This window comes from Triturus cristatus, chromosome 4_2 (assembly GCF_964204655.1).
Source record: "Triturus cristatus chromosome 4_2, aTriCri1.1, whole genome shotgun sequence".
NCBI lineage: Eukaryota > Metazoa > Chordata > Amphibia > Caudata > Salamandridae > Triturus > Triturus cristatus.
The window spans coordinates 698,607,803-698,628,037 of NC_140586.1; the positions used below are offsets into that span (position 1 = coordinate 698,607,803).

The 20,235-nt window shown below is 45.1% G+C and overlaps 1 protein-coding gene across 4 annotated transcripts in view; it reads left to right on the plus strand.

Moving 5' to 3' along the window:
• USP24 (ubiquitin specific peptidase 24) overlaps positions 1–20,235 on the plus strand; it is a 2,082,369-nt gene that overhangs the window by 1,004,371 nt on the left and 1,057,763 nt on the right. For all 4 annotated transcript variants that reach the window (XM_085602520.1, XM_085602518.1, XM_085602517.1 and 1 more), the window contains exon 42: positions 4,510–4,629. In XM_085602520.1, coding sequence (XP_085458646.1) covers positions 4,510–4,629 — 120 coding nt within the window. The remainder of the gene's footprint in view (positions 1–4,509; positions 4,630–20,235) is intronic.

The following is a 20,235-nucleotide window of genomic DNA, read 5'->3' on the forward strand; positions in this document are numbered from 1 at the left end:
ATCTACATTATTTGCTAAATGGCGATTGGAACCAATCAATAAAGCCTTCCAAATAAAAGTTGAGGAAACTAAGGAAATGGTAAAGAAAACAAGAAAAAAGGAGAAAAAGGCCATCAACTACCACCATGTCTGAGGTAAGCTGATATAGTATGGGCTCACCTAGTAATATATCAGCAATGTATATTAGGCTCCAAGATCACTTGAATATAATTATCGAATTCTGAATATATTTAATAACTGAGTCCATCCGAACAATACACCATGGTGCTAAAGCTTGTTCCACTCGCTAAATTTCAATATGTTAGCCTAAACAATTAGTATTAGTTCCATTTGTGTTTGGTCTATCTAAAAAGGAACACTGGCTATACGCATTGTTAGCATTGCTTCAGTCTCGCCCTCTATCAAACTGGACTAGTTACCAACTATTCCAGTGTGACCTTTGTCTCATCTACATTAAGCATATCTAAAAGGGGAACTCACAGGTATTCAAATGTGTGCATCAGCGTACTGCAATGCCACCATCGTAGCACAGGATCGCAACATTGATATGCAATCAGCACTGCGCTATTGGTCCCAAGTACTTGTAACTTCTCGCATTATCCAAATCATATTAGAGCCACTATATAAAAGTCACTGTAAGACCATTCATATTGTGATATCGAAGTCATGCACTTAATGTTCGCAGCGGTCATCAGTTGATGCATAAACCTTGCATAATATTAGAAATGATAAATGCACGTCCAATCCAGACTAAGGAAATTATGGTTTGACCACTAACAAACGTTAAATCAGTGTCACTGAACTCCTAAAGAGGTCCACAATTATAATAACTTTATTGAGCAATCCAAGCAGGTCTTACTGTCAGTGCTCCAGTGACACAGCCTGATGCTCGACAAGTACCATGTCGGCGTTCCAAATATGCGCCATCTTGGTGCTTTGTAAATAGAAAAGGGAGTGCCAGGACAGTGACAGCGTAATGTCTACGTGCCAGCTTGGTGCCAGTGTCAGTGCTTGTAGATGCCAGTGTGCATATACAATAGAAAATGGGCTAATCTCCATGGCCCGTGGAATGGGTTGGCTGTAAAAGTATCGCCATGATTACATGGGTTAAACTAAACAAACACCAAAGTCAAATTTTAAGTACGATCGAAATAATTGTGGGCTAACAGGCAAAATACTGAATTCTAAGAGTACTTCTATAGTGATTTATAAATCTATGGACCATTTTGTAGTGAGGTGCACGCATAATGCTTATGTTCCCACCTATCCACTCGCTCCCTCCCTTAAAACTCATCATTACTGACCCGGACAAGCTGACACGTTACGCCTGGGAGCGTGTCCATGGTCAACCTTTCCCCAACTAAATCTGGTATTATTGCTGCGCACAGACTAAACATATCAACATAAACCACTAACACAAGCTTTTGGATTACAAATTTTTACACCTGGTGTATGTCACTCCACGAGACATCGCTCTTTGACCCTACTCGCGCCTCTCAATTCCCCAAATGTGGGACCCTGATGCAGGCTTTGCCCATCTGACCTGGACGTGCACTGCGGTGAGTGGCTACTGTCCCGAACTTTTCAGTCTATCTACAATGATTGCCACGTCACTGACCCCCTCTCCACTCCTGGGTTATGTTGATGATGTCCCCAGGGAAGTGTTACGCGTTACTGCTATTGCTCTGTTGCTTTCTGAATGCGGGATTTCACTGCACTAGGATAGCAAAACCTGTCCCTTTGACTCTGCATGAAAGAAGAGTATGAATTATTGTGATAAAACTAGCGTAGCCTCCGCCACTTTGCAGCCAGTTACCTCGAGGCTTAAGGCTATATGGCAGCCATTAAAAGACTACTTGTTAATGTTGGACACTGCTGACCGAGATGGATATGCATCATCATGACCCCATTCCTTTTTTACTCCTCGAGCTTTCTTGTGGCCTTGACGTAAATGCTGTGTGACTATGTATTGCCCCTTCCCATTTCTGGATGAACTTGGCACTTTTTTTTCTTTATTGAATGCCTTTGTAAACTGAACTACACCCCCGAGGGCTATCATTTCCGTCAGTCTATTTTAAATCCATGATGTTGTTTTAATTTGAAAATGATAAGGTTTTTTAGTTTTTATTTAGTGATTTAAGACACTACAATCGCTAACTATAACACCCCGTATAATTACTTGCATGAACGAAATCAACGATAATATCTCCTATCCCGGAATATCACCAAAGTGATCAGTGGTTGGAAAGTACGGGTAATAATAATAATATGAGCAAATAGGTGGCCTACATTTTAAAACACCAAAAAAAAGCATATGGTGCCTGTACCGCTGACAGTTACTCTTGTCAAAATTATTCCATGACTTAACAGTTCAGTTATGGTTCACCACCAGTGTAGGTCTACACTAATCATTAAAGATCTACTAGAAAAAAAGAAGGAAGGAAATGGAGTAGAGAGCACAAACTCCAATATAAAAATTCCCATTGATGAGTGTCATTGAGGGGCACGGTCAGTTCCAAATTTGTATTCAGAACATTTTATACGTATATATACCATAAAGTTACAACAACTCGGGATTGTAAGTCAAAATCTCATAATTCGTTAGTGGCCGATACTTGTAAACAGAGCATAATGTAGTTGACTAAACCTATACAGAAATGCATCTATAGTCTATTGACAAATTATTTTTGTAAACCAAAAGGCACAGTTACATGAATTTACTCTTTTATTCTCCAAGAAAATCGTGTAACGAATGGTCTATATTAAGACCTTCCTCTATTGCTTTTAAATTCATGATTCAGAGTGCCTCTTGTCTTCAGTTTTAACTCCCGATTCTCTGGTATCAAGTTGCAACATCTCTAAACAATGGAACTGAAAGTTCCTGTGGTGATTCTGCATCTTGCATTCGAGTGTGTATGTAATGTGAATGGGTATTTAGGATTACCCTGTTTTACTACTCTGAAACATTCAAATACTTTTTCATGTAATGGTCGAATTGTTCTACCAACATGAACTTTTTCACATTTACATAAAAGAACATACACTACAGATCGTGTGGTGCAATTTATATTAGCGAGACTAATACTAATTGTTTAGGCTAACATATTGAAATTAATCGAGTGTAACGAGCTTTAGCAGCATGATGAATTGCTCAGATAAACTCATTTTATGTTTCAGAATTTGATAATTATATTCAAGCGTTCTTGGAGTCTAATATACATTGCCGATATGGTATTAGGTGAGTGAGCCAATACTTTATCAGCTTACCTCATACATGGTGGTAGTTGATAGCCTTTTTCTCTATTGCCCTGTTTTCTCTACCTTTTCCTTAACTTTTTTTGGAATGCTTTATTGATGGGTGCCAATCGTCATTTATCAAATAATGTAGATTTTTATCAATTGTTCTGTTTTTCAGGATGGCATATACATAAGTCTCTGGGAATCCATTTTTGAGACTTTACACGCTTATGGTGATTTGGTCAGTTTGAGCTTGGTGACGATTCAACTTTAACTTAGTATGTTGTTATTAAAGCCTATTTAATTTTCATTTTAGCCCTGATGAATCCTGCTGGTGTACTAACAGCATAAGATGAAACACGTGTTGGCCAGAAAACCTCTAGACTTAGAACATTGTTTTCAAATAATGTATATCGGAAGATCAAAGTCGGAGAAACTTTGTATTGACTATTTGGGAGTGCTTGGGATGGTCCTTTATGTCTAGGTGGATAGCACTCTGCATTACAATCTGCGACGTGCTAGCTAAGTAGCAACCCCAACAAAGGCTTATGGGCTCATAACTCATGAGCCAAGGCTACTACTACTGCATTAGCATGTGGCGTACCCATTCTTGATATCTCTCAGGTTACTACTTGGGGATCGGTGTACACATTCACTTAGCATTATTGTCTTGAAAGTCCGGTCTGTAGAGAAGGAAATTTTGCCTGTTTGGTCCTGCAGGACTTTTTGGTCTGAGCCAATCCACAGACCCACCACCTTAGGTAGTACTGCTTTGGTATTTATTCATAAGGTGTGGAATCTGTGGTCAGAAGTATCCATCAGAAGAAGTTATCTAGCTTCTGCAACGCTCTTTTTGGTGAATACTAAATCTAACCTCCGATTCTTAACCGCCTCCACTTCCCAATTCTGTGGAGTTCCCATTCTAGAGATCTGCGGCACCCTGGTCATTACAATTTGCTCCTGGGCTCTGCATCTGAGGATGCAGACGTGCCTGCAAAAGAAACTGAAGGTCATCGCGCGTAAGTGGCGCTTAAATGCAGCTCTGTCATCTCGGAATGAAGTTTGTGCTGAGCTGCACAGTGCCACCTACTAGCACGTAAGAGTACTGCTTTAGAGTTTTTCCACATCGTCTGAGAAATGGGTTATATTCACACGGCGAGGAATGTGCGTATAGAGTATTCATAAGAAAGAGCATTACCAAAATTAAGTAACTTGTTCTTTTGTGATATACCAAGGCAACAATATTAATTTTTAGGCTTTTACCATTTTTAGCACCTTCCACCTGTAGACAGTCGGTCTAGTTCAGGATATGTTGGATTAAAGAATGGAGGAGCTACCTGTTACATGAATGCAGTATTCCAGCAATTATACATGCAACCTGGTCTCCCAGAGGTAAGTTTCATTAATTGTCTAAATTGCTTTTAGTTTTGCTAGTGGTCCAAAAATGACCTCGATATTACAAAACCTTCTTGTGAAGCTGCAAATTGCTGTAGGTGGGAGAGGGTCAGGATAATTATGGTATTGAAGAGAGAGTATAATCAAAGGTTGTGTGAAATTCATTTAATTTGCTTTTGCAAAATAACTTGAAATTTAGGGAAAATTACGTGTAGTTAAGCAAAATTCATATCCGTTTTTTGCTGTATATAGCGTTAAATGTGTCCTTATGTACATTTTTGACATTATGACACATATTGTGATAAAAAAAGTGTAAAAAACCAAAAGCACTGTGAATAACAGCCACTCCAGTTTTGTTGTTTCTGTGTGTTAATTACGCATAATTTTAGAATTTTGCATAACAAAGGTAATGAGAAATTATGGAATTATGTGAATTACGCAGATATAATTTAAATTTTGCCCAGCTGTATAATGCATGAAATAGTTTAATGTTCATGTGCATTCCCTTTTGTGCAACTGAATCTTCTGTGAATACTAGACAACTAGTGAAACAACCTAGAACCAGAACGTCTAAAAGAACTTTATTTGGGAAAGTGAGAAAAAAATAGATATTGGTGAGTAATTTAGCTTAAGATGTCGAAGTTAAGATAACTGATTTACCTACAAACATGTTGTTTCTTATATCAGTCCTTTTAACAAATTTAGCATCAATATTGAGGACTTATTATAGATGTCTCTTGTTTACAACTGTCTAGAATTTTTATAATTTCTTCGTTACCAGACTTTCACTTAAACACTGCCAATCCAGGGTGCGAGGCATGTCAATGGATTCCCTTACATACAATAATAGTAGATTTGTTGACATCATAGGGTGGAAAAAGTGAGCTCTGCTTACATTTTAATTGCAAGGCTTCCCAAGAGCAGGAGGCCTTTATCATCATAACCTCGTAGAGGCACTGGAGATGTGTCCAAAGACTCCATCATGATGAAATGCATATGGAGGCTTTCGAATTATAAGGAAAATTGAAAAACATGGTCCTTTTCATCTACCAATTATAAGCAATAGGAAAAGCAAAAGGAGAAAATATGGAAATGCCCAGGGTGTGATGTTGCTTGCTTTCTGACCCAATATCTGTACTTGGGAAGCTTTAACCTCAAACTATCTATCTGCTTCCTGGATCATTGGTTGAACTGGTCATGCAGGCCAAGTTGCAAATCTCAACTGTGTGTGTCTAGGAACCTCTAGGGCACCTTCTGGAGTTGCTTCAACCTCGCCACTTGGTTCTGCACTATCGACTCCACGGCCTTTGGCTCTTGCAATATATAAAGAAAATCTCTGCTGTGAAAGCAGCAGCACCTGTACCAGAACAAGAAGTTTCAACTTCTTATATTTCACCAAACTTCATGATGAATTTTATATTACAAAGTGCATGAATGCACTCCTCTGGTAATGTTTATAAGAAAGGCTTGAAGGTATTACGGTTGTAATGGCAGAGGCAGTTTAAGTCTAACTCTGAGGCATTAAGTTCCTCAGAACCGTTTTCCTGTATGGAGCTGATAAAAGTAAGGTGGAAATCTTCTCTCACCTGACAATTTCAATGTTCTACTGTTCTTGATTCTGCAAAATTTGAGCCGCAAACATTGAATGTAATCTATATCATGCCAAGACGCTTGCCTCATCGTGAACCCCGCTATGATGGAGAAGAGCAGCCGGTTGTGGATCAAACCTGTGTGGACAGCCAGTTTGATGCATACTGACATTGTGTTTGGCTGCGATGTACCATCAGAGGAGTAGATCTAATGAGCCTGCCAGATTCCATTAAAAAAATATTGCACAATGACAAGTGTCTGAGATTGAGACATGACCTTGATAGGTAGGTAAAAAAGGGATCTAAAATTTGGATTGAATTTAGATGTTAAGACTGCAGGTGCTGTGTAAATCTAGACCTTTTGAAGTCTGTACTATAGTTTTGCTGATCAATGCTTTCTCACTTTGAGAATCCTTCCAGCCTCCATACAGGTGGTGCTCTCTGACTTTGCATCGAATCTGCTTCACATCTGGACGTGACGTCACATATTGAATCTACCTGTGCTCACTGACGTCATTTCCTCCTTTTCTGCACCCTTCGATGCTGTTTTGTAGATCTGCTCCCAACATTTTGGTATAGTTACTGGATCAAAAACATCAGGAAGCATTGTGTCCCAAATATGTGTCCCCTCCGAAGATGACTGATTCCAATCCTTTCGGTTACTGCAGCAATTAGATGTCGGTCATGGACTCAAGCAGTGTTTATCTTTGGTGGTTCAGCACCAAGCATATTTTGAAATTGTTCAGTCAATGCTCCCTCGTGCTGCCAAGGGCCATGAGGAAACACAAGGACAAACTTTTTTGGATTAGAGCAAACTGTTTCAGTTTGATGTCCTACCTGGGATCATTCAAGGTCTTATTCTTAATCTCATTCTCAGTCATCAAGAATCAAGGTGATATCAACAGACAATTTGCAGTTGAAACTCAATAAACCCAAAAAGGTTCACTCCTTTCCTCCGCTCTGAAGGTAGGCTTTACAGTCAGTATGCCAAAGGCCTGACTTAATCTGTGCTTTAGGACTAGGACTTTCTTCTAGTCCCGATGCGCCACAAACCTCTTTGGCCCTTGTCAATGTTGCAGCAAATTGAGGTCTTTAGGGAGACAATGCTGTAGGTATTCAGAGTGGTTCTGATTCCCTCTGTCGCACCTTTGTGCTTCACTGACCTGCTAGGGGTTCCCAGCGAGGTTCAATAGGTGGGTCTTTACCTGGCTCCATCTGACCCAGTCTAGCCTATGTCTGGTTCTCCACCAGTGCTACTCTACACCTCTACTCCTTCGATGCAAGGCCCTCAAGTTATTTTCTTGTGGGCCAAGTTCTGACGGCACTGACTTCTGATTCTGTACTTGTTGCAGTGTCTGGTCTAGAACTGGCTTCGGCGCATCCCCATCTTGTGTCTTTGTCGTTACAAAGGCCCAGCCATTGGCTGTGGACACTCCACGCTAATGCCTTTGTCACAGCACCACTGTTACAGGAAACTGGAGGCCTTTACCACTTAAATTAGTGGCCAGGACCTTGAAGGTGCCGCAGGACGAGGATGAGTAGGCAGATCAGTGTTTTCTCCCTGACTATGCAGGTGATGGCTTCTTTATAGACTTACAAAGTGCTAGTGGCCAAGATATATCTTCTGAAAATGGATACCCTCAAAGAAACTGCAGCTTCTAAAGTTTTGGTTTGCATGGATGCAGAAGTTTTTCTTCTTTGCTCATTAAATGCTGTAAGCCTCTTAGGTTGCTATACGCATGCCTTGTGGGATATGGCAAGCAAGAGATTGCCTGCTCTTTCAGAAGACTTAAAAAATTAATAAACGCAAACAGTGCAGGATGGCCATTATGTATCCAAGTACGTTTTGGGAGCCGACATGGATTCTATGAATTGAGTAGCCTGTGGTTTGGATTCCATTGTTGTTATCCAGCAGCTTTCCAAGATGAAGACTACAAGTCTTCCTTGATGGACATATCCTTTGATGGAGCCATGGTCTTTGAGGATGAGGCAATTTCTATGCTGGATCACTTCAAAAAGAGCAGGGCTACATCTCACACATTGGGGCTGCTTTATCCACTAGCCAGTGCTATCACCAATACAGGAAATTATGTGGCTTCTATTAGGGCCTTGCCTCTTGTCAGAGGCAGCCTTTGCAGCCAGCAGTCTGCTCAGCCGTTTTACGAATCCATCCAGGGGCAGTGGCATTGGCCGAGGTCATAACCAGCAACAAGGGTAGCATTCCTCTTCATCTTCGCCTGCTATTAGCACTGTCAAGCAGCTTTAGTTTACCCTTGTATAGTGACATGAGGCAGGTATATGGCAGGGTTTGTCTTGGTTTGCCCACCTGGTTCTACATTACTTAAAATATATGGTTCCTTCAAGTTATTGATGTCGACAAATGTGTCTCAGTACTTGGTGTCCCTCCAGTCATGTCTCAGGAGTTGGCGGATCATGGCACTTTACTGTCTTCAAAGGTTCAATCTCTGCTAACCAAAGGTGTGATTGAGGGAGTTTGCAAGACAGAGAGAAGTATGGGCTGTTACTCTTGTTATTTCCTGGTCCCTAATAGGACACAAGGTTGAGACCTATCTTGGACCTCAGGCTTATGAATACCTGCCTGAGGAAGGACAGGTACAAAATGTTGATGTTAGCCAAGGAACTGTCGGCCTTGGACCCGGATATGGGGAAGTTGGTGTCTCTAGACTTGCAGAATGCGTACCCTAGTGTGCTAATTCTGCAGTTTCACAGGCATTGTGTCTGGTTCAAGGTTGAGATAGAGCATTGTCAATTCACTGTCCTACTGTTTATCCAGAACTCTGCTCCCCCTGCTGTTCATGAAGGTGATGTTGGGCATGTCCCTTCTTTACAGGTTGGGCATCCACTTATTCCCATACTTCGACAACAATCTGCAGCTAGTCTCTGGTCACCTGTGGGTGACAATCTTGTGGCTATCCCCCCTGAACTTTTCCATCAACAAAGCAATGTCCCACATTCAACCCATCCAGTGAAACTCTTTTATAGAGGCCTTCATGGCTGCCGTTGCACAGAAGGCCTTCCACCTCTGCAGCCAATCTAGGTCATTCGGACTATAATTGGGATGTTTCGGACACAAGTCTTTGTTCCGGCCTTTATACTGAGGCTTCTTGGTCTCCTAGCCTCACGCACCCTGCGAATGCCTTATGCTTGTTGGCACATATAGGCTCTGCAACTTAGGCTGCCATTGGCCCAACCCTCGGTCTGCTTGGTGGATCAGATTGTATCAGGGATGAAGTAGTCTGAGGCCTTCAATGGTAGAGATCGTTTTCCTTTCCTCTTCCAAAGCTTGTGGTTGTGACAGATGCATCACCTCTAGGAAGGTCACCTTGGCAATGTGGCTATCGAAGGCAGACACTTTATCAGTGTTTGAGACAGTGGGCCCTACCTTGCCATAAGGCTTTTCTGCTTTCCATCAGGAGCAGGTCTATCTATGTCCTGAAAGACAAAGTAGCTGCCATATTTAACAAACAGGGCAGTGTGAGGTCTTGTGCTATCTTGTCTTGTATGCCCCAATCTACCCCAATCTAAGTCTAGGTAGTTACATGACCTTTTACCTACATTTGTCCTACCTTGCTCTGCATAACGGTTCTAGCACTGCCCTTTTACCCAGTTATGTACTGAATAAATGTCAATCCGTTTCCTTGAAACTAGCCTCATTTAATATGCATGAGGATTCTTAGAAAAGTCCCTGCACATGACTTACATAACAGGATTAATATACTCTGTATAAAAGTCATGATCATCTTCATCCTAGGGCGAAATAATTCCAGGTATTGATTTAGGCTGATTTACATAATCGTGCTCACAACATATCGATTGTGTAAGGAACCCAGAGGCTATCTTTATGGTATGATAGAACCATAGCAACACTAGATAGACAGAGAAGAAACTTCCACGCTGACACAAGACGCTGAGATCCTGCACGCAGAAGCTCCAGCATGCACTGGTCTGAGATCCCTTGCGGGGTGTCCAACTCGAGACCAAGACGGGGTCCTTCGTTCTCTCCGGTCAGGTAATGGGTTGGCTCTTTCCTAGGGGATTCTTGGCTTTACATCCTCATACATGCTAGGTACACTTAGGTAGGGTTAGCACTTTAGGAGTACGCTTGGTTACTGTCATGTTTATATGCCTGCATATATTCACTGTTTTAGCACCATGGTAGAACTCTACCTTTTATTCACTCTCTTGGTGCTTGTAATCTTTTACATTTGTTTCTGTCTAATGATTGTTGTAGCAACCTGTTTTAAACTAGAATGACGCTGGTTCAATAAATGCTTATTGAAAATGTCCCCAACTTTTATTCTGTGTATCTCTCTGAGACTAATTGAGCACGAGTGACTGAGCGAAAAGTAATGCACTGTTTCCCAGATCCCTGAAGGGTTTGAGAGTTGTCATGTTCAGTGGTTGCCAGAAACTATTCGCTCCTCAGTAAAGGTTGTGGGCTTATAGTGCCACTGTAAGCTAGCTGGTCTATATATCCTGTCTGGATGTCCGGAATCAGTCTAGACACCAATCCCGTAGTTTGTTGGAACTACACAACAGTCTGGAGGTTTTGCACCTATGGTGGCTTATTCTTCATTGGATTTTTCTGATGGTCATTCACCTAGTAGGAAAGCTCGGCATCCGGGCAGACACAGTCCGCCTATGTCATCTTGTTGACCATGAGTGGTATCTGCATCCGGAGGTGGTGCAAACCATCTTCGAGTGAGGCGTGTTTGTTGTAGATCTGTAAAATTCCTCTGAGAATGAGCATTGCCGGCCCTTTGCGCCTTGAAGTTTCCTCTTTGAGGTTCTCAAGGAGGAATGTTTCACCTTTGGAGAATCTTCGGTCTACTGTATGAGCTCCTGCCTCTTCCACTGATTCCATTAATCCAGAAGTAGTTCAAGTTGGACAGCTCATCCTGATTACGGAGGACCAGGCATGGAGTGTCTGGTATTCTGACCTCTTGAGCCTATGCCCTTCACTTCGGCTTCTTCTTCAGGAGGACCTTCTGTCCCAGCAGCAGGGCAGAGTCAGGCACCCAAACCTCTATAATCTATACCTCAGAGCGTGAAGATCAAGCTGGTTCAACAAAGTCGTTTTAAGTTGCTGCTGGAAGTTGTGGCTGTGATCTTGGCGAATCACCACCCTTCCACAAAATACATCTACTGTGGTTGCCGGGCTATTATTTTTGCAACGTGCAAGGACCAACACAATGTTTCAAGGCTAATTTATCTAACTTTAGTTTGTTTTAAAGCGGTAGCCTTTTATATATTTACCTGCCAAGTTGCCTTTGTTCAAATCACATATTGTGATGCATTCTATACCTGCATCCTTTATTATGGTGCAGTAGGGCTTTAATTTGGTTCTTACCTTTTTAAGGTTCACATCCTTTGAACCAATGCATAGTTGCACTCTGAGAGTGTTGACTCATAAGACTATCTTCCTTATTACAATTACTTGCACTTGATGTGTCCGTGAGCTGCAACTGATTTTAGCGCAACCAAAATTGGTGCTTCAGTCTCAGGGTGTTCAACATTCCGTGTGGTGGAGTCTGTCACACTCCATGTGTGTTTCTTTTTTTTTCTCGGCCATATCCTTCAAAGGAAGAGAAGACCCTACACTGGTTATATTCCTAACGGGATCTAAGCATCTCTGTTGATATGACTAGGGAACCCCTACTGGATGATACATTTTTATTTGGGTGCTCTGGTATGAAGAAAGTGAAGATAGTACAAATTAAACCATGTGGCGATAGATTATTCTGTGTATTGATAGAGACTTCTATCTATAGAGTCCTTGCCTTAGAATTTTCCACAGGTGTCAGACTGAATCCAGAACTTTTTTGTGAGCAGTACCCCTGCCTGCCAGTAGGTGGCGTCGTTCTGCTCCTCGTGGCGTCGTCCGCGCCAGAAGTGACATGTGGTGCCTATATAGGCGCAATCTCAGAGAGCTGATGTCCTGTTTTCTCTTTCCGCACCCGTCAGCGCAGATCTGGGAAGAGCTACCGCCAGCCTTTTTTGACTGACCCTTCTTTGACTTCTTGTCGAGATTTATTTTCAAAACCTTGTCACTTGATGTGTCAGGATGTCTGCTAGAAAAGCTGGGTTTAAGCCATGTGGCACCTGTCTTTGACAAATGTCGTTGACAGACCCAGCACTTGGTGTGCCTCTTGTGCTTGGAGCACAACCACAGCACCAAGACCTGTGTTGACTGCCACTCCATGCACCACAAGGCCTTAAGGGTGCAGCCCCTCAAGCTCCTCGATGCCCTGCTGCTCCATATCTCGGTTGAGAGGAAGGTCCAGAGATTCTTTGCAGAGCCATTCAAGGCGCTCGTTGTCACAGTCAAAGTTGTCTTTGAAAATCAGATAAGTCCCAAAGCCTCAAGAAGTGGAAGAGATCTTCGACTTCACCATATCCGTCAAATTAATCTGACAAGATGAAAGCGTGTCAGCATGCGAGGCCTAGCTCTGTAGCGGAACCTGCGCCCGGGCATTCTCCGTGCCTTCCAGGGTTTCTATGAGATGGAGCCCAGTTACAAGAATTCATTGAGGCCATGCACCTCATATTTGGGTGGCATGTCCCCGCTGGATAACCTTTGGGCACCGCGGGCTCGGGAGGAACCGCTACTGGTCTTCTGCCGGCGGGTTCTTCCCCGACGGCAAACAAACCCCTTAAATCCGTTGATGCATCCAGAGCGGTGCTGATCGAGGCACCTTGACCTTCCTCGACGCGATACGGAGCCAGACAGGTGTCGTCAGATGCGGAACAGAGATAGACTACCTATTTCGGATCCAGTGCTTTATTCATATGACATGCCAGCATTGGGGGGTGAGTGGAAGGGGTCTGCTGACCCTTATGGATACCAGCCTTTTGAAGATCCCGTGGACAACTGCATGAGGATCTGGCAATGCCAGTGGATCGGACACCTCACCAGACACTGTCCTGGTCTCTCCCCCTACCGTGGCTATGGAGGAGGGGGCCTCATTTGCAGTGGTGGTAAGAAGGGTGGCTCAGGTCCTAGATAGCTTATTCTACCTTCAGAGGCAGTCAAGACTAACAGAGTTTCTTCAGCCTGGAGTTTCCCTCACCATTACTCCCATTTAATGAATCCCTTACTGATATCCTACTTGCGTCCTAGGCCAAGGCCTGCACAGGGGCTCCTGTGTTTAGGACAGTTGGCTGCTACCATCTCCCCACCCCATGGGACTCGAGTTTCCTTACTCAGCACCCTACCCAGTAGAGCTTGGTGGTCCAGGCCACCACCTCCTAAGTTAACCACGGCTCATTCCCTGCCAATCCACTGGATAGAGAATCCAAAACGCTGGATACCTTTGAGAAGAGGATGTTCTCTTCCACCAGCCTGGCACTGCAGTCCGTGAACACCACAGGCCTTTTAGGCTGATACTCCCATACTATATGGGACTCGGTTGCACAAGTGCTGCCCTTGGTCTCGGAGAAGGCCTGAGTCATATTCTCTCTAGCAGTTTCTGATTGGAGGGATGCAGCAAGTTCACAGTACGATGTGGGCTGAACACGACCAACTCGCTGGACAGTGATTTCAGCCGCGGTGGTCCTTAGACACCACACTTGGCTGAGAATCACTGTCTTCTCTGGGGAGGTCCAAGCTTCATTCATGGACATGCCCTTTAATGACACTCGTTTGTTTGGAGAGAAGGTGGACTCATCGCTAGAGTGTTTTAAGGACAGCAGGGCTACGGCCAGGTCCTTGGGCCTTTCCATGACTCTGCACATTCCCCAGTCCACCTTCTGTCCCTTTAAGGGGCTTCCAACTGTGTCTTTACATGCTCAGCTACCCTGGCCAGCAAACCGTAAAGTCGTTTCATGGCTGAGGACGTGATTCCCACAGACCACATGGGACAGGCAGCCAGAGGCTGAGCCAGTCCACAGGCAGCTGCAGCCTCTAAACCTCTTTAGTATGCCATTCGATCATCATGGGCATCCAGTGGGAGAAGATACGCCTTCACCTTCACCACTAGGAGTGAATAGCATCAGACTGCTGGGTTTTGCAGATCCTGCAAAGACCTACTCCCTCCCCTTTGTGATCACAACCCCCCATGCCACCTACTTATGACAAGATGGCGTAAGACCACCTCTCCTTGCTCTGTCAGGAGGTGTTAGCTCTCTTGGCCAAGGAAGCTGTAGAGAAGATGCCCACATCAGAAGTAATTTGGGATAGTTATTCCTGCTGTTTTCTGGTGCCCAAGATGAAGGGATGCCTTTGTCTTATTCTATTCCTGCACCTTCTCAATATCTTCCTGAAAAAGGAGAAATCTAAAATGCTTGCACAAGTGCTGTCTGCACTGGACCCAGGAGACTGGATGGTTTGATAGACTTACAGGACACTTATTTTACATCACTGTACTGCCTGCCCAAAGGTGAATAATGCGGTTCATGGTAGGCCAAGAGCCTTTGGCCTTACCAGCACCCCTCAGGTCTTCACGTAAGTGACGGCGGTGGTTGCAGCTCATCTCCCGAGGTCAGGAATTCCAATCTTTCCCTACCTCGACACCTGGTAGTCGACTTCCATCTTCAGACTACGGTGAACCTTCTGCACATGACAAAGTCACACCTGACTCCTAAGACGCTCCCTTTCATCGGAGCTGTTCTGGACACAGTGCAGATTCGGGCCTATCCTCCCAAGTGATGAGTCCAGGATATTCAGACGGATACCAATTTTCAGCCTCTATCCTAGTGAGACTGACTGAGGCAGTTGGACCTCATTGCCTCCTGAATCCTTTTTGTGACACATGCTCAGTGGCATTTGAGGGCTCTGCAGTGGGACCTGTAGTTCCAGTGGGCACAACATCAGGGGAATCTCTCCAGCTTGGTTCAGATCTTGGGAGAAATTGCAGAAGACCTGTAGTGATGGCTAACAAACCGAAATTGGGTCAGTGGCAGAACCCTCTCCCTTCCTCATCAAGTGCTGATTGTGTTGACTGATACGTCACTTCTGGGCTGGGTCGGCCATCTAGGAGAATTGTAGATCAGAGGACTTTCGTCTACGGTGAAATCCGGACTCATCAATCTGTTGGAGCTCCTAGGGATCTAGCTGGCAGTAAGTGCCTTCCTTCCTTTGATCAGAGGAAGGTTGGTACAGGTCTTCACAGGCAATACCATCACTGTGGTATTGCAGCAAACCGGGCGGGATAGGGTTGTGGACCGTTTGTCAAGAGGCACTGTGCCTCTGGATAATGCTGGAACAGCAGGGCATTTCTTTGGTTGTTCAACACCTGGCAGGCTCTCCGAATGCCAGGGCGGATGAAGTCAGCAGTCCATTCTTAGAGGATCACGAATGACCTCTTCATCCGGAGGTTGCGCAAGACTCTAACAAGAATGGGGAAAGCCTTGGTTGGGTTAACGCACAATGTCAGTAGTTTTGGCCGCTGGAGTTTCCAAGGCTGCTCATGCTTGGATGCGCTTTTTGTCTAGAGTGAAGCTCAGGCCACCTGTACTCCTTTCCACCAGTACCACTCCTGCCCAGAGTTCACAAGTAGACCGTGAACTGACAGGCCAGGTCATTCTTGTGTCTCCAGATTTTGGGCATGGAGAGTCTGGTATCCCGAGCTGTTAAGCACGGGTCCTTCTATCAGGCTGACTCCTTGGGAGGATCTTCTCTCACAGCAACAGGGCAGGGTCCTGCACCCAAAAGTGAATACACTTAACCTTCATTTGTAGAGATTGAGTGGTGATTGTTGACAGCTTTCAACCTACTGGACAAAATCTTCAATGCTATATTTGCCGTCCGGTGTCCCTCCACCAAGATGGTGTATGGCTGCTGGTGGAGCAAATTTGTTGTATGGTGTACAGATAATCAAGTTGACCCCCAATTTACAACCCTTTCCCAAGTTATTTTGTTTGTTCTTTCCCTAGCCTAGCAGAGCTCCTCTTTGGGTACATTGAAAGGTCATTTTTCTGCCACATAGAAATTTCTGCGTTTGCCATATCAGCCATACCGTTTTAAATCCCGTTTAACTGAGCTACAAGCACTGTTATCACAGCCTCCGTACCTTACCATCTAGCCAGGCAAACTGGTCCTTCGCACTAGAGCATCTATCCTACCGAAAGTAGGGACTCCCTTTCATGCATGCCAATTCAACACTTTGCCTACCTTTTTCGCTCTGCCTCACCCTTTTAAAGAAGAGGAGAGACTCCATCGGCTTCGGCTAGACTCAAAAAGAGCGCTGTTATTCTAACTGGACTGAACAAAAAAGTTCCAGGTGGATGATCAACTCTTTGTGGGGTATGTCGGAGCCAAAAAAGGAAAGACGGTGCTGAAATGGACCATCTCACAATAGTGTTCTGCATCAAAATCTGCTACACATTGACAAAAAAACATCTTCCTGAAGGTTTTCGAGTTCATTCTACCAGACCCAAGGCTGCGACCACTGCATTAGCTCATGGAGTAACTGTCCTGGATATCTGTGAGGCATTAAAGTGGTCTGTAGGAGAGTAGGGTCTGCTTTCTATGTTCACCCCCACTTTTTGCTTTTTGCTTTACTGGTTTTCGACTTAGATGTGGCTGTGGGCCTGCTAATCAGACCCACAGCCCTGCTGTTCTCTCTCTAAATTAATACTATGTGCTTTAGGTGCATAACCCATTTGGATAGGATCACCTTATTGGTCCCTGTACAGTGTACCTTAGGTAGCCAGGGCATAGGTGTACCCTAGGCCTACCAGGGGCTGCAGCATGTATTATGCCACCCCTGGTCTGGCCTTCCATTATGAGACAACTGGCTGATCACTCAGCTGGGGCAAGGTCGTGTAACCACCCCTTGCTTAGGTGTAGTATTCCTATACCTACCTTATATATAGACACATGTGTACCTATCAGCCACTCCTATGGCAGGCCTTAACAATCCTGGAGGCAGAGTGCTTGGTAACATGTGAGATGGTGCTCTAGCATGAGCTGAGCCTGTCTGCAGCTTTCGGAACCATGTCCTTATAGCTGTTCTATGATCTAGCCTACCATATACTCTTAAAGTGCCTTATAATCTTAAACGGTTATGGTAACTATGGTTTGGCTTTATCAAAACATGTCGTGTAAGGTGTCTAACACTTTGGAATAATACCCCCATCCCATTTCTGGTGATGAGGATATTATCCCTCCCTTCTAGAGGGAGAAGACATGTTGAAACCTACTTACCCGGTTAAAGTTAACCAGAGCCCCAGCATCACAAAATGGATGCTGCTGCCACGACACAAGTCTGACCTCCTGCTGCTGGGAGTGACCCCGGCATGGGAGGCTTGGACAATAGGTTTCCTGCCTTGGGAGGTGCGAGCACCACCCCAGACAGGACTTAGTGTATTGGGGCAGGGAGGGCTGAAAGGAATGAGACATGCCTGGGGCACACAAGGTGTCCCATGCATAGTTCAGTTCAAACCGGTGCTGGGGCACTCCAGCCCCAGTCCTGACGCGAAACTGGACAAAGGGAAGGGGGTGTAACCACCCCCCCTCCCAGGTCCTACCCATAGGCGTGACCTAGCAGGCAACCCAGCCCCCCAGATTAGTATAAGTGTGGTAGCTGGGCCCCAGGAGATTAGATTATCCTGAACCTGCAACTTGAACAGAAACTCTGGACCTTCGACATTCGACGAAAGAAGAAGACTGAAGAATCTCCCTTGTGGCCAAGGAGTGGCTACCCTGTGCAAACAGGCACCATCAAGAGACTTACCCTTTGCTTTGCTGAAGTTCTACGAGGGACCGACTGCAGAGCCTGACCAGAGCCTTGACTTCCAGACTTCTCCGACCCTGATCCACATCCACAGCCGAGCTGAGATCCGTGGAGACGACGAGAGACGTGGGACCGGCTACCTGGGAAAAGTGGCGAGTATCTTCCAGCGCAGCTTCTGAGGCACCCTCGAAGTTGTGCACCGGGGATTGAGAAGCCCCAACCCCAAGCACCATCTGCACCGAAGATCAGCCCCTCCACACTCCACGAGTCCTGCGTGGGGCCCTTCTGCATTTTCCTGCTTGCCGCGTCTGTCCAGTTGCTTGCCCGTTGGCTAGCGGCCTTTGCGACGCCACACCTTTGATTTTCCACTGCTGGTTTGGCTCCTCCAGACTGGCTCCTGCTCCTCTGCAAAAGAGAAGCGCCCCAGACCTTCCTGGTCTGCACCAGAAGCAAGTCCTCCATTCTTTGTGGGTTCCGCTTGCCAAGGCTTGGTGAGTCCTAGTTCGACTTCGACGCCGCCGACAGCAAGAGCCTTCGTGGGACAGCTCGCCTCCTGGTTGTCCTCGATGTCTCTTGGTACCCGTGGCTGCTGCGACAAGCTTCACCTCTTCGACTGCAATCTCCCGACATCGCCTGGTTCCTTCCTGGTTCCACGTGGTCACTGGCTAGTGACCCTGACTCTGTCCCTTCTGCTTGCAGGTATCCTTCCTTCTTGATCCCGGCCTTGGGATCCACCGGACACTCTGTACTGACTGCCTGTCAGCAACTTTCCTTCAGGCATCCATATAAGTCCACGACGAAACCCGACGCAAGTTCACACCTATGCACCCGCAGCCCGTGAGCTAGGTAACTTGGGTACTCCGGTGCTCACAAGGGTATTGACTATCCTAGGGTCTAGTTTCCGAGTCTCGACTTTCTAGCTATACCAGAAGTGTCCTAAAACTGCTTATTTCAGAACTGTACTATTTCTATCGATTATACGCATTACGCGTGAGTATTTCCACTCTGCACCTGAATCCCGTGGGCCTCCCACTTCCTAACCTTGGGTAGTGTAGTGTAGCCCCAGCGATGGCCTAGGCCTATCCTATTTCCGTGACAGTGGTCCTTATACCACTTCTTTAGTATATGGTTTGCGTGGCCCCTAGGGCCTAACTGTATTACTTACCTGTGTGACTTAATGTATGCTTGAATAAGACTGTGTTGTACTTACCTCGAATCTCATAAAGAGTGCTGAGGGTTTGACTAGAATAAATACACTTTATTTTATATATATATCTGTTGTGGTGTGCTTTCATTTGGTATTCAAGGGATCATATATGGTATAACAGCTGGCTTTACATGCCATTCAGAGTTTAGCCTAAGACTGCTCTTGTCCATGCTTCCACTAGGATAGCTGGTCTATAAGGTTGACTTTACAACCAATCACCATAAGGGTTGTTTGGACTGATATAAGGTGTACACTAGAACTAGTGACATCATACATCAGGCCAACTTCTCACATGGTCTTCCCTGCATATGTGTACGAAGCACTACTGCCTGGACAGTCGTGTCCGGCGAGACGAGCAGTTTGCCCATTTGGTCTTACAGGAGTTTTTAGTCTAATCCACATCACAGCACCATCTCCAGGGAGGTATTGCGTGGGGATTTTGTCTAAGGTAAGGAATCGGCAGCTAGAAGTCTATCTAAAAGAGACTGTAGTTTTAGATTCCTTACCTTTAGAATTACCCACAGGCATCAGAGTGGATCCGGAGAATTTTTTCGCAGCAGTACCCCTGCGCGTCGGTAGGTGGCGTCGGTCGACTCCATGTCCGTCGACTGCATTGTGGTCATGGTGTCTACTTAGCCGCTCCCCTGTGCGCTGATGTCAGTTCTTTCTTTTTCCGCACCAGCCAGCGCAGATACGGAGAGAGCGTGCCCCTTAGTCACTTTTTGACAAAATCTTTTTCGACTTTTGTCAACGTCTTTTTTTTTTTTTTTTTTTTTTTTTTTTTTTTTTAGTCTTCGACTCCTGGTAGCACGAGGGATGTCCCATCGTCGGACCGGCTTCAAGCCTTATGACACCTGTCACAAGTTGATGTCTGTCATGGATCCGCACCTCGTTTGCCTCTGTTGCCTGGAGCACGAACAGAAGAGGAAGGTCGTGGGACCAGTTGCTGAGCCACCACCACTTGTCATCGTAGTCTTTGCACTCATCGAGTAAGTCGAAGCACAAGAAGGCAAAGCCGCATCGTCGCTCTTCGCCTTCTCCACGTTCGTTGGCAAATGCGACACATGACCCAAAGCGTTGTCACTCTCCAGCTCCGTCTTCGAAGCCTGCG